The sequence below is a fragment of the Paramisgurnus dabryanus genome, chromosome 7, assembly GCF_030506205.2.
Source record: "Paramisgurnus dabryanus chromosome 7, PD_genome_1.1, whole genome shotgun sequence".
Lineage (NCBI taxonomy): Eukaryota > Metazoa > Chordata > Actinopteri > Cypriniformes > Cobitidae > Paramisgurnus > Paramisgurnus dabryanus.
In genome coordinates, this window is record NC_133343.1 from 5,950,279 (window position 1) to 5,965,073 (window position 14,795).

At 36.3% G+C, this 14,795-nt stretch overlaps 1 protein-coding gene across 4 annotated transcripts in view; it reads right to left on the reverse strand.

Annotated features, from left to right (window-relative positions):
• Nucleotides 1–14,795, reverse strand: part of plppr2b (phospholipid phosphatase related 2b) — a 55,541-nt gene that overhangs the window by 39,628 nt on the left and 1,118 nt on the right. For all 4 annotated transcript variants that reach the window (XM_065293716.2, XM_065293715.2, XM_065293719.2 and 1 more), the window contains exon 2: nucleotides 6,264–6,368. In XM_065293716.2, coding sequence (XP_065149788.1) covers nucleotides 6,264–6,341 — 78 coding nt within the window. In that variant the 5' untranslated portion in view covers nucleotides 6,342–6,368. The remainder of the gene's footprint in view (nucleotides 1–6,263; nucleotides 6,369–14,795) is intronic.

The window sequence follows — 14,795 nt, forward strand, 5'->3', positions numbered from 1 at the left end:
CCATCTGCAAGGCGACTAATTGTGACCCTGCACCCCAAATCAGGGTCCAAGCTAAATAAATAAGCTTTCCATTGATGTATAGTTTGTTAGGATAAGACAATATTAGGCCGTGATACAACTATTTGAAAATAGAGCATCTGAGGGTCCAAAAAAATCTAAATCGCCTTTAAAGATATCCAAATGAAGTCCTTAGCAACACATATTACTAATGATACATACATTTTTTATATATTTACGGTAGGAAATTTACAAAATATCTTCATGGAACATGATCTTCAATTAATATCATGATTTTTGGCATAAAACATCTATAATTTGATTATATAATGTATTGTTGGCTATTGCTTCAAATATACAAATGCTTTTGTGGTCCGGAGTCACAAGTGTGAATTAATTTCTAAATGAAAAACAATCCAAGATTTTATATATATATATATATATATATATATATATATATATATATATATATATATATATATATATATATATATATATATATCGGCTGATATATCGGAATATCGGATTTTAAAACCAACAAACATTTGTATTGGTATCGGCCTTCAAAATCCTTTATCGTCGGGCTCTACTTTCAATAGCAGGGGACTATTTTCGGCTGCTGCATAATATCATTGCGCCTCCTGCAGCCATGTTACGGCAGCAAAGTCCTTGATTATTACGCCAGAATGAGAGTATAGTTCCTAGCCATATCTGCATAGAAAATCACAAATTTTTATTTTCCGTCTGTCTTAACTACAGAGGAGAATAGGAAAAATATTGAAACTCTTTGGTTATTTTTAAGCGCGATGCTAATGGTCTAATCAAATTCAATGTATTATGCTAAGCTATGCTAAAAGTGGTAGCGCCAGACCCGGAGATCAGCTGAATGGATTCCAAAACGGTACGAATCAAATGTTTAACTCTAGGGGAGCTGGAAAATGAGCATATTTTCAAAAAAAGTGGCGTGTCCCTTTAAATGCACTGTAACTTGCACCTTTAATGCTGATCTAAGATTATCTTTAATTAATTTTTTAGAAGGTTGATCTTGTGTCCTTCTTCTAAAAGTTGCATATGTCTAATAGGGTTAAAAAGTAAAAACCCCACTTGAAATTCTGAATAAAACAAAACATTACAAGTTTAATAGTCCCACATAAACAATACTTTTGTTTGAGAACTTCAAGCCTGACGTATGGGATAACTATGCCATCTGCTGTTCACACATTATATTTCAAGTCTATTCACATGATTAGTTCAAATAAGCAGGTATGATAATTTATGTTTTATCTACACTTTAAAAATGTGGGTTATTTTTAACCCAGCGGTGTGTTTTGTCTAATATTTACCCAGCACATGGGTTAAAAACAACCATTATTTTTAACTATGTCTTCGCTAAACATAAATGAAAAACTATAAGGTCTATAAGAACCTTTATTATGAGAAAAATTTCATGGATTTTGCTTTTCCTAAAACATTCTATTTTTATTTCATTATTTAAAACATTGGTTCCTCTACTTTAGTGAATTTTAAAATAATACATTATACATATATAAAACATAAAACATTATTTCCCAAAGTAAATATTTTACAACTTCCTCTTTTGTGCAACACATTTTCCATTGTATTCCTCACCTCTTATCTTGCTTTTTTAAAGGAAGACTAATTTTGATCAAAGTAAAAATCCTTGCTTCTGGCAACTTCTTGTGTTCCTTCCACTGCTGTTGTGTTGTGTAAGTTCAGAATTAGTCTCTTATCTCTTATCTCTCTAATCTTCCGCTACAGCCACACTGAACATCAATGAGTTTTCTCCTTTGGGGGACATAAATTAGTACTTCAAAAACGTAACAAAACATGTCTTGCAGTAGATTACACGAATGCTGGGCGGTCGTAGCTGGAAAAGCTGTGCAAGTTTTTGGTTTGCAAAAGATGCAAGTTAAAATCCTGCAGAAATGATTAATCAACTGGTGAATAACTGTGTCAATATTTTTCCCTTGAGTAATGCGGTCCAAATTGGATTTACTTTATTACAGTAAGACTTCCTATGGATATTAGGCACAGCAATTTGTTCTTTCAAAATCAATTGTTCTTTCAAATCTTTACAATTCATTATTTTATCCGGTTCACACAACCAGTCGGACATATTCATTTACAAGACACAAATTTCCATCATAATTTACTGGCGCAATGATCCAGTTAAAGCATTCTAATAAATTATTAGTAATTAATCAAATCTCTTATACAAAGCTAACATAGAAGACTTTAATTACTTATACTGTATGGTTGAATAATTATTAAAGTCGCCATGAAACGGAAGTAGCGATTGCCTTATTTTCCCCGTGGTGACGTATATCCGAATGAAACGGCTTTTGAGATTAAATAAGGCAGGGCTGGATTTGAATTTGTCCATCGAGATCTGATTGGATCGTTTGAAGTTGGGTCGTGTTGCTAATTGCTAATAGCTGCGATCTTCTCCCGGACCCCGCCCACCTGCCATACTTTTGACCGGAAGTGAGAAGAGATCGTTTTGAGGAGGGGAGGAGATTTGCATTTTTGATTAAAGATTATGAGGACACACAAATTTTTTAAAAATAATGAAGCTCACAAATAAGTCATTTGTTAATAATACCACAATATTAAATATATATATATAGTTTTTCATTTCAATTTCATTGCGACTTTAAATCAAAAGCCTTGGTCCATATTTAGTGTAACTAAAAGGAAAAAGGAAAATGTACAATCCTCCCAATTTCTCCTATGCATTCCACAGAAGAAATAAAATAGGTCAGGAACAGCATGACTCCAGATATACTATGACAGAATTATTGTATAAAAAAATTATTATTTTAAATAAAAAATGAAACATCTATAAACAAGAGGACCAACATATAAAACATTCCTAACGTTACAGCATGTGTTCATTGATCTGTGAAGCTCATCTGAAATCTCAAATATGTGCAGATAACATTCATCCCACAGCACCAAGATGAAGCACGCAAGGAAACTGAGCTGAAACAGCTTCAAGGAAAGTGGAGAGCACAATGCCTAAGACAATTTTACCAAACGCAAATGATAATGAGATGCTAATGTAGATCAAAGGATTATGGGTCACGGGGGAGGACTGGATTCCAGTAGAGAGCGCTACACTACTGACGTTTTACAACTGGAGACGGAGGAAAGCTGCATAGAGCCGGATCCCACCAGACATTGATTATGTTTGAAATGCCAGCTTTACATTCTACAGCACCTTTAATATTTTAAAAAAAATCAAAAGGTTAACAGCCTTTTCCGCTCATATTTACCATTTATTATGGTGTGTAGAGTATATATATAGAGTATATACACCAATAATTTGCGTGAGTAGATTCAGGGCTCCAGACTGCCAACAAATGGTGGTATTTTGCCACCAGAATTTGAGAGTGTGCCACTGAATTTTACATCCAGTCGCACATGTGCGACCAGTAAATTTGACCTTTTTTGTGATGTGACACTGAATTTGAAACAGCACATTGTACTTTCTGCATCTACAGTATCATGAAAGTATTTATTAGTAATACAGTGGAAATGAGTAGAAATGTGAATATTTGGTTAACATGTTGATTTACGGTGTGTGCCCCTAATTTTCTTGTTGCGCCCCTAAAATTTTCAGTTGGGGGCCACTGTGCTCCTAGTGAAAAAAGTTAGTCTGGAGCCCTGAGATTACATACAAAGTCAATGCAAAGACGCGGATAGACACAAAGACACGCAGGGCGTGAATTTGGCGGAACGAATGACGCAAAATCACAAGCTATTCACCTCAAACGTGTCCTCACGCAAGTTAAAAATATTTAACTCAAGCTAAAAATTTGCATGACAGGAAGTTAAATCCTGTGAGTAATCTTGCGTTTGGTGTGTACGCAGCATTAGTGGAGCGCACTGGATTTTTTTATCGTAGCTTATGACTTATTGTACTAAATGCTGCACAGTGCACATTTCTACTATTTCTTCTGCATACTAATATATAATGAAAAGAGAAACAGTAGGCATTATTACAGAATAAAAGTTTTAAAGAGTAGTACTATTGTTAATTGTTGTCATATGACCTTATAAGACATTGCAACCTTTGAAATAAAAGTGGTGATTTTCAATGTACATTGTCAGGTTGATGTAAAAATGTTTCTAAAATAATTAAAAAACAAATAATATAAATTAAATATACAAAAGTTTTTTTTACTTAAAGGGGACATTTCACAAGACCTTTTTTAAGATGCCAAATAAATCTTTGGTGTCCCCGGAGTATGTAGGCCTATATGAAGTTCTAGCTCAAAATACCCTACAGATAATTTATTATAGCATGTTAAAATTGCCACTTTGTAGGTGTGAGCAAAAACGTGTAATTTTGCGGTATGTCCTTTTAAATGCAAATGAGCTGATCGCTGCACTAAACGGCAGTGCTTTGGTTGGATATTAAGAGCGGAATTATCCCCTTCTGACATCACAAGGGGAGCCAAATTTAATGACCTACTTTTTCACATGCTTGTGGAGAATGGTTTACCAAAACTAAGTTACTGGGTTGATCTATTTTACATTTTCTAGGTTGATAGAAGCAATGGGGACCCAATTATAGCACTTAAACATGAAAAAGTCAGATTTTCATGATATGTGCCCTTTAATATAGTGGAATTTGTTTTGGCCAATGCAACGTTATCTGAATATATAAAAAAAATTACATACTGTATTCTGCATAATACTATTTAGTATGTTCTTTTAAACATAACCGTGTACTCCCTCTGTTGAATTTAAAGTGTTCTTGTGATTCAGATACAATACAACTATTTGTGGGACAGCTGCAATAATTATACTACAATAACAGGCCATTGAAATGAATGGCACAATGGGGTCAGTAAAACTTACTAAACTAACTTAGACTAAATAATATATTTTAAAGAATCACAAAGCTTGCATACTAGGCTCATCCAACAGCTAGCTCATCTTTGGAGACATTTTCAGCAACTCATTTGCATTTGCATTAGCAGATGGTCTGTGAGAGGACTGCGGGTGGTCCGTGAACCTGTTGTTTGAAGTATACAGTATACACTATAAGGGATATGACCCCAGGGTCGGTCAATGAGTTATACTGTACATGCAGTTAGAAGTTCATTTAGATGAAAATAATCTGCAACTACATGAGTCCGCTGAGATAAAAGCTTTCAGATACCTGGGGTGACCCAAATGGGTTGCAGGTCTACTGTATGATAAAAACTGTGAACAAAACTACAGTTTTAAAAGCATCTGCCAAATTTTTTAAATGTAAATGTAAACACAGGTTTATGGTATGCAACCCAAATACTGCAATTTGACTAAACAAATATGTACATTTGGCTCATGGGGTCTTTGGAAAGCCGGGAACATTCTGTTGTGTTGGATCAAAAATGTCAAATCTCTGTCAAAAATATACTGATGAAACACTTTGCTAAGACTCTGCTAAGAGCTTAAGGCGTTTCAGGCGTCACGTGCGGTAACGCTGCTCATTAGCAGGATTAATTAAGAGCACTTCTGAGGGTATTTGATGTCCCCCGAGCCAACAAAGACTCAGAAATGATGGGATGTGGGAAGATCAGAGCTAAATATAGAGGTCGTGGATCTATATGGATGACTTACAATGTACGTTGTTATCTGTGTTCAGTGAATGACTGTACTAACTCTGCGACCATAATGTGTAATTTTTTTCCAAAAAAATGCTCTCTTCTTTCCTGCAGTGCTCTATGAATTCATAATCATCACACCCTGTGTATCACAGTTCAACAACACCTTCAAGGCAAATAAGGAATGATAATACTACATCGTTCAAACCATGAATATCTTATCTAAACTAACGTTACCATGATAAGGATGAAATGTCACCTACATGATATCATAGACGACTTTAAAGTCTTTTTAAACCCATATAACACCACTAGAGGGCAGAACAAAACAATGACACACAAACTTCTTGAATGTGTAAGGCAGTTCCTTAACCGGAAGACTGCAGCCTCCGGAGGTCGCATTTGTAGGCTGCATACGTCATTTATAAAACAATTTTACATTTGACTATTATTCTTATTTTGTTGTAAATTGTTGTAATATGCTTATTACACATTTGCATATGACTTGCGAGAATATATGCTTAGTTAACTTAAATAAACCAGGCTTGATGAGGTATGCAGTCTGCATATGCGACCTCCGGAGGCTGCAGCCTTCTGATTGAGAAGTGTGTCGCAGGATGGATTGATAGGTACAACGGTACAACTTACCTCCACAAACAGGAAACATGGCACTATATATGTGCTCCTCTTTACTCCTCCCCTCACTGCAATTCTCCTCCTGTCCATCTCTCCTACAGTGTATCAGTGAGACACCTGGAAAATCACAAACACATAGTAAACAATTGTTTGACATTTTAAAGGAAATGTGAGTAATGCCTGTTGACGCAGAACATGTATGATGACTTGACAGGGCTTGGGCGACACTGAACAAAAATCATTTCTCAGTAATTTTGGGATGAATGGCGCTATGTGATAAATATTTCAGTGTTTCCTTCAAAGTTATATGAATATTTATATGCAAGTCAAAGCCTTATGTGTGATGTCACAATCATCTTTATTAAAACAAAGTATGAATGCTGATTAATCGCGATTAATCGCATACAAAATAAAAGTGATTTTTTGCATAATATATGAGTGTGCGCTGTGTGTAATTATTATGCATATATAAATACACACACACACACACACATCAGAACATTTTTATTCATATATCTATTTTATTGTTGATATATAATATAAAATAGAAAAATATAAATAAATATTATATACACATGTAAATGTTTCTTAAATACATACATGAATGTGTGTGTGTGCGTTTAAATATATGTAATAATTACACACAGTACGCACACATATATTGGGCAAAAATTCACTTTTATTTTGTATGCGATTAATCGCGATTAATCTTTGCCCAGCACTAAACACATTTAAAATACATTGCTTTCTTCTCTGCTTGAAAATATACGGCTGCACATTTTAAAGGAAATGTGAGTAATGCCTGTTGACGCAGAACATGTATGATGACTTGACAGGGCTTGGGCGGCACTGACCAAAATTCATATCTCAGTTTTTTTGGAATGAATGGCGCTATGTGATAAATAAATGTTTCCTTCAAAGTTATATGAATATTTACTGTATATGCCAGTCAAAGCCTTATGTGTGATGTCACAATCATCTTTATTAAAACAAAGTATGAGTGCTGATTAATTGCGATTAATCGCATACAAAATAAAAGTGATTTTTGCATAATATATGAGTGTGCGGTGTGTGTAATTATTATGCATATATAAATACACACACGCACGCACGCACACACACTCACATTTCAGAAAATTTTTATTCATATATATATTTTATTGTTAATATATAAAATAGAAAAATATAAATAAATATTATATACACATGTAAATGTTTCTTAAATACATACATGAATGTGTGTGTGTGTTTAAATATACATAATAATTACACAGAGTACGCACACATATATTGGGCAAAAATTAACTTTTATTTTGTATGCAATTAATCGCGATTAATCTTTGCCCAGCACTAAACACATTTAAAATACATTGCTTTCTTCCCTGCTTGAAAATATACAGCTGCACAACATACGAGCTGGTTGTAAACTACACATTTCTGGCAGAGTCATATCGGAAATTATCGATATAGATGGTATTGTTTCATCCCTTATCCTGCTGGAAGAAAATACTGATACCGATTACCAAAACTCATGCTTTATGATTTTTGAGTTTTATGAGCCAAAACTGCACCCATGTCCCTATAATATTCTGGTGCTGGGATACGGTTCCTTATGGTTTGGCCACATCTGGCTCCTGGGACTCAACACAAACCAGGCAAATTGTAAGTCTACAAAATGTTAATAGTAGTCTATACAATAATACAATGTTTAATAATGGTCTTTCCTCACTAAGCTGCATAATTTGAGGTATCATTCACATTCATAAGAAATGGTGTGGGTTGAGTTATGTTCAAAGGTTCAGTCCAGAAGCAGACAGCATTTTTTAGTTTTTTTCAGCCCTTTACAAGGATTTTGTATGCAGATATTTGTGTCACCATACGATCATATCACTCTGAAAGTATTACAAATCATTATATAGGGTTATATAGATTTTCTGCAGCACAACAAATAATAGAAATGTATTCCATAAACTGTGGCACCTTGACATGATTCAATCTGTACAACTATTATGCATTGACGATTTCTCCTTCACTAACTCTGTCATTCAAATTGAAATCCAGTCTGGTAGCGCAAATCAGTAATATTATCAGCACAGTGACTTTTCGATCTATTTCCAGGAGGGACTGAAAGAGGAATGAGTTCCCACTGTGTCGCTGCATGTGGAGAAGAAGCTAAGATTGGGATTGCAGTCTTAGTCCATCAATTTATGCAGGGAGAGTGAAATAGGAAGTTTGATGTCAAGATAACAAACGCACATGTATATGTCGCCCTCAGGCCAAAACACATCATTTCAAGAGACCAAGAACATGAATATAAGCTTCCTTCTGAAAGTGTGACAGTCGGGGGGCGAGATCACTTTTATCTTATTTACACCATTGTTACATAAAGAGATAGAAATGGAGGGATAAAAACAGATGAATAAAACATAAGGTTTTGAGCTCGCTCCTCAGGCCTGGAGCAAACACCACCGTAAACATTTTGTAGCTGTCAAGGAGCAAAAAGAGAATTTGAAACGAGATGTGATTTAACAAGTGATTCACACTTAGCTTTGCAACTCAACCAAATTAAAACGAAGAGGAAGACATTTTCTGCTCTTCATTTGCGCTATATAAGCTCCTCTTTTATGTTTTAAAAGTAAATGAAACACGAAAGCTTTCAATGAATAAAGTTAGAATTTTAAAGGAGCAACAAGCCTTTGGGATACTTTGGACGTATAGTCAAAAATAATAGCTATAACAAGATTGAGTACTGCTACTATGAATAGGGGGAAATGTAACGCTCAAAATGGCCGCTCTGACAAGTGAAGTGACAACTTCCAGTTAAACGAACCAATCATCGATCGATAAAGAATGATGAGTCTCTGAGGGAGGAGCTCTGTACAAAATCACTTTAAGTGCTTTAGTTCTGCATAGGTCCTACGTCATCGTAGGCTACGCGCCGGTTTTCTTTAATTTTTCTGCGTCGTCATCGCGGGGCAACCTTCCGATCTCTCTTATGAAGCCAATACGGAAGTGACGTACTGTATGGCCCTATCACACACCCGCAATGCGTTACCCAAGTGTCTTTTGCTAGTTTGAACCCGGTGCAATTATAATTTCCACGTTTAGCGCCACGTTGTTTAAATAGCAAAGCATTTGCCCCATGGTTCTGGTCTGAAAACGAGGTTTGTTTAGGTGCATTGTTGGTGCGTTGCTATTTTGAGGCAACTAAAATAGACTACGCCATTGACCAACTAAAACCTGGTCTAGTCTAAAATCAATGGTGAAATATTGTTTTTGTTATTTAATCAGTACGTTAGTAATATTCGCCTATAAACAGGACAACAACATGCGTTTGCTTATCACACACATGGATGTGCAGCAGCACACAAACGCTTTTTAATATATAAAAAATTAAAGGATTAAAATGTCTTTGATTTAGCACATATGCCCAACCTGGACCTCTATGCTGGTTTATGAGAGACTATGTTGGTTTGGTTATAGTCTAGGCGGTGGATATGCATAGTCATGGTAGGTAATGATCATTTAGCTGGTCAAGGCCCGGAGAGGAACAATAATGCCCCGGAAATCACAATGCAAACCCGAATGGCCCTGGCATGCACTGGCATGCCCGCTTGTGGCCTGGTAATGCAAACGTGCAGGGTCCGAAATTAATGCGGGTAGATTTTCCGTTTGGCGACTAAATTCAAAAGGCTACCCGCCACCCTGGCGGGTGATTTTCATACCAAAATATTAATGCAATATAATGTGTTTGCCAGTAACTAATCTGGGTGAGCTAGCCACAGAAAGTCTCTACGCTCCAAGTCTCGCACTAGAGACGGTCTGTTGCTAGCTAGTACTGCAGGTAACTTGCGGTCTGCAGCTATCTGCTGCATATTAGCTGATATGTGGCGACATTTACCGGGAGTTGAAACGAAAAAAAGACGAAAAGGGGGATGAGTTAAATAAAACAAGAAAGTTTTGTGAGAAATGGAGGGATGGAAAAATAAAGTTTCAAGAGGCTGGCTACAATATGATTCTGACGCTGTCGTGATGAGTTGTTTGGTGTGTCACCTGCATGCTTAGGATAAAAACAGATACCACTAATTTGTCATTGAAAAAAAAACGATGAAACTTGAGAACATTTGTGACCATGAATACAGCAAATGAAATTAAAAAAAGGCTGTTTATTATTCTGCCCAGTAAAAAATATGCTTGGCTGGTGGATTTTTTCATCTAAGTGAGCCAAAAAGTTAATTTCGGACCGTGCAAACGTGTCTACTGTTTTAGCAATGCAAAAGTTGTGGGTTTAAGCACCAAAGAGAAAAAAGTCTGCCAAATGCCTAAATGTCCATTGGTGGTCACATCTCATGAAACACGTACTGTACAGTACTGACCACTATTTATTGTTCTGTGGAAGGGTTTGAAAATAATTATTAACACTGCAAAAGCCATACACTACAGTAATAATAATTTGTTTGCCAAACAGTATTTTCAACACAAAAAATTTAAAAAGTTAAAGAATTTGTTTTTGAGGTGTACAACTGTTGACCATCAAAACCCCATTTTTACACCAGGGCCAGTGTGTGCTGTTCCTTAAATTAACAACATCCTGACAAACCACTGACACGTGTGATAAAATCTCTCACCACACTGAAAAATAGATCGCTACATTTAGAGCAAACATGCCAGGCTGGAAAAATGAGTGCAGGTGTACTTGCTCAAGCAATCTATCTTCAAAGGGAAATCGACTGCACCCTTTACGACACATCTATGCTCTGAACTCTTTATAACACTCTTTTCGCAGGAGAGAGAGAGACAGAGAGAGAAATTCAGGTCAATGCTAAAGAGAACTTCAGAATCCAAAGGTGCACAAGAGACAAAAGGACCAAACAACCTTTGTCTAGCACTTTAGCACACAACAAAACCATTGTAGCCACGTTTTTTTATATAGTGACAAGTGCTTATTTAGGTTTAAAGGTGAAGGGTGTCATTTCTGTGCCAGAAGTGGAACCAAATAGAAATGCAATTCATTTTTGATTGCCTTATTGTTCGAACACAGGTCATTTGTTTGAAGAAGTCCCATATGGCTTTTCCCTGTCGATAATGAGATAAAGAATGTTAGTATTAAATGAAATTGATTCTCAGGCAACAGATGACCAGTTTAAATATGTGAACATGAGATTTATAACTATAGATCACTGACAGGTTTTACATTTTACAATGATGCAAAATGGAAACAAGGATGCAAAATAAATGAGAAGATCACATGCAAAAGACGCAAAATGGTACCTACGTCAATATTAAAATAATGATATACTGAATGCTCTCTGCACGTATTATATGTTCATCAAATACCCTTGTTTCAAATCCCCTAATCTTGACCTCGGGCCATTTAGAAATACCAGTTTGTTGGCAATATCCATTAAGAGTCTAAAAAATGCTCAATTACAAGAAAACATGTCCGACGCACGTAGAGGGTTTGGTATCTAAGCTATGCACTACTCATTAACCAAAAACCCTAACTGGTGATTTTAGCAAGAATTAACTTAAATAACTAAAAATGTAGAATTTATACACAGCAGTGTCAGTCTAGGATCGGTTGTAAACAGGACTAAGTGACAATGTGTCCCAATCTGTGATCAGAGATACTATCAATCTTGAAAGGTGACATAGAATGATTAAACAGAGTATTTATCCTTGTTCTGTGATGTGACATGCAGACAAAAAATTTTTTGGGGGGTCTGTAATGCCTTCCTAAAAACCTCTCTCAGATAGCTCTATTAGGGTGGGGGATTTTAAACAAGTGGTTTTGCACCTATTTGGCTCCCACTACTGGCTTAACTTGCAATCTCATTACTGATTGGCTGACTTTGCTGCCACTCAAAACATTTTGCCAATTATTTTAAAGTGGAAGGGCAGTTAGATGCCTGTGATGTCATAAGCATCAGTTTTTCAGATTGGGCCGTTTTCTGGCTGACATTTCTAAAAGGGGAATTTCTATGAGACTGAGATGTTTAGCATGTCTAGCACTTTTTGTATGTTTGTGAATGTGGGTAGACTACCATTATTCAACGAAGACAAGGTAAAAATGTTTTTTCATTCTCTGTCCCCTTTGAAGTAATTAAAAATATTAGAAGAGTCAGAAAACAAAGTTTAATAAGGTTATGCTCATAAAAATTTCATTTACTTGCTGCATGCAAGTGCATTTAACAACACTGGAAACTTTTGAAATATTCAATACACATCTATGGAATGATCTGCTGGTCGTGACACAATCTGCTGACTCTGTAATACAGAGCTTAATATCTTTTTCTATTTTCCATCTTTATTAAGTGTGCTTACAAAAGTTACTTAAAAAAGGATTTTTGATTTTCGGAAGCGTTTGCCCGTCACAGCCCAAACTAAATGTGCGTCGACGCCACCAAAACAGGAAGTAGTTTATATCTCAGGAACGCTTTAACGTATTGAAACCAAACTTTGTACATAAATTTGGGTCTCCAATGTGAGGATGCACAACATCAAAAAAAAATTTTTTTTCTAAAATTTTACGCCGCCAAACAGGAAGCTGTTTATGTCTCAGGAACGCTTTAACGTATTGAAACCAAACTTTGTACATGAACTTGGATCTCCAATGTGAGGATGCACAACATCAAAAAAAAAAAAAATTCTACAATTTTACGCCGCCAAACAGGAAGTAGTTTATATCCCAGGAACGCTTTAACGTATTGAAACCAAACTTTGTACATGAACTTGGGTCTCCAATGTGAGGATGCACAACATTAAAAGAACACATTTTTTCTAAAATTTTACGCCGCCAAACAGGAAGCTGTTTATGTCTCAGGAACGCTTTAACGTATTGAAACCAAACTTTGTACATTTGGGTATCCAATGTGAGGATGCACAACATCAAAAGAACACATTTTTTTCTAAAATTTTACGCCGCCAAACAGAAAGTTGTTTATGTCTCAGGAACGCTTTAACGTATTGAGACCAAACTTTGTACATGAACTTGGGACTCTAATGCGAGGATGCACAAAGTAGTGCATTTTCTAGTTTTATCTGTAAGTTTTCTGTGAAAAAGTTCTTCTGTTAGACTTGATAAGATCAGTTCTAGTGCACTTATGTATTGCTGTTCTTGTGTTGCTCTAATTGCTTACCTCATTTGTAAGTCGCTTTGGGCAAATGCGTATGCTAAATAACTAAATGTAAATACCGATCTGGCAAACATTGGCAAATTTAGTGATTATTTTGACCTGGGCCCCACAAGTAAAATAATTTACCTAAAAGTCAATCAAGTTGAAAGTAGGAACTGCCTATTGTCGGATAGTGCTTGTGGGTCCGATATTATTAAATCAGAGAACAGCCTAAAACATGAATTTGCAGGATGATGCATTTTTGTGATGCGAATTGCATTTGGTCAACTTAACCATGGATTTGGTTAGTTTTTAAAGGAAAACACCACCATTTTTCAATATTTTATTATGTTTTACCTCAACTTACACTTATTGATACATACCCATCTTTATTCAATGCTTGCACTTAATCTTTGTACAGCGCGTCATGAATGTGTTAGCATTTAGCCTAGCCTCATTCAAAAAGGAAGAATTTAGAAGCCACCAAAAACACTTCCATGTTTTCCTTATTTAAAGACTGTTACATGAGTAGTTACATGAGTAAGTATGGTGGCACAAAATAAAACAGGGAGATTTTTTAAGCGGATAAAAAATGAGAACTATATTGTATAGCGTAAGAGCACTAAAGGCCGCGGTATACTTTTTTTCCGCGTCCGCGTCCGGCTCGCGCGCGCACGCGTCCGCGCAGCTTTTCGAGTATACTCCCCGCGGCTACACGCGGATGGCCGCGTTCGACACTATACGCAATACAAATGATTTCTTATTCAAATTATTAGTCTAACAGGCTGTCAGGGCAGCACTGATTTGGCGACATTTACAGTACATTAAAACATTAGGATAGGAGAAGAAAAGTAACTCATCCACCATTGCAAACACAGTTTAGAACAAACAACAAGACAACAAAGAACAGGAATCAAACAAACATGCTCCAGAGCTTTCTGTTCTTGGAAGAAGTAAAAGTTAAAGAAGAAAAACGATAGTGTGTGTGCAAATGCTGTCTATTTTCTTTGTATAATTGTTTATAGTGGAGTGCACTGTCTAAATATTTTCACGCGCATGCGCTGTTGTACGCGGACTGTACGCGCACTGTCCGCGCGGTCTCAAATTTTGGGCTGCACGCGGACGGTCCGCGCGGCCGGCCGCGGACCCTCTTGATGACGAAAATGACGTCATGCGGACGGCGCGCATACGCGGACGTCCCTAGTATACTTTCGGCTTTAGTTTGCAGCACTTCGACCTCGGCGTGCAGTAACATCATCACTCCTGACTACTCCCCCTCTCGCTCAAACCATCAATATTGCTGCTCATGAGGTCAAAGTGCTTCAAACAAAGTGCTCTTCTGTCATACAATACAGTTCTCATTTTTTATCCACTTAAAAAATTGCCACATTTTATTTGGTGCCACCATACTTACTTGTGTAACTACTCA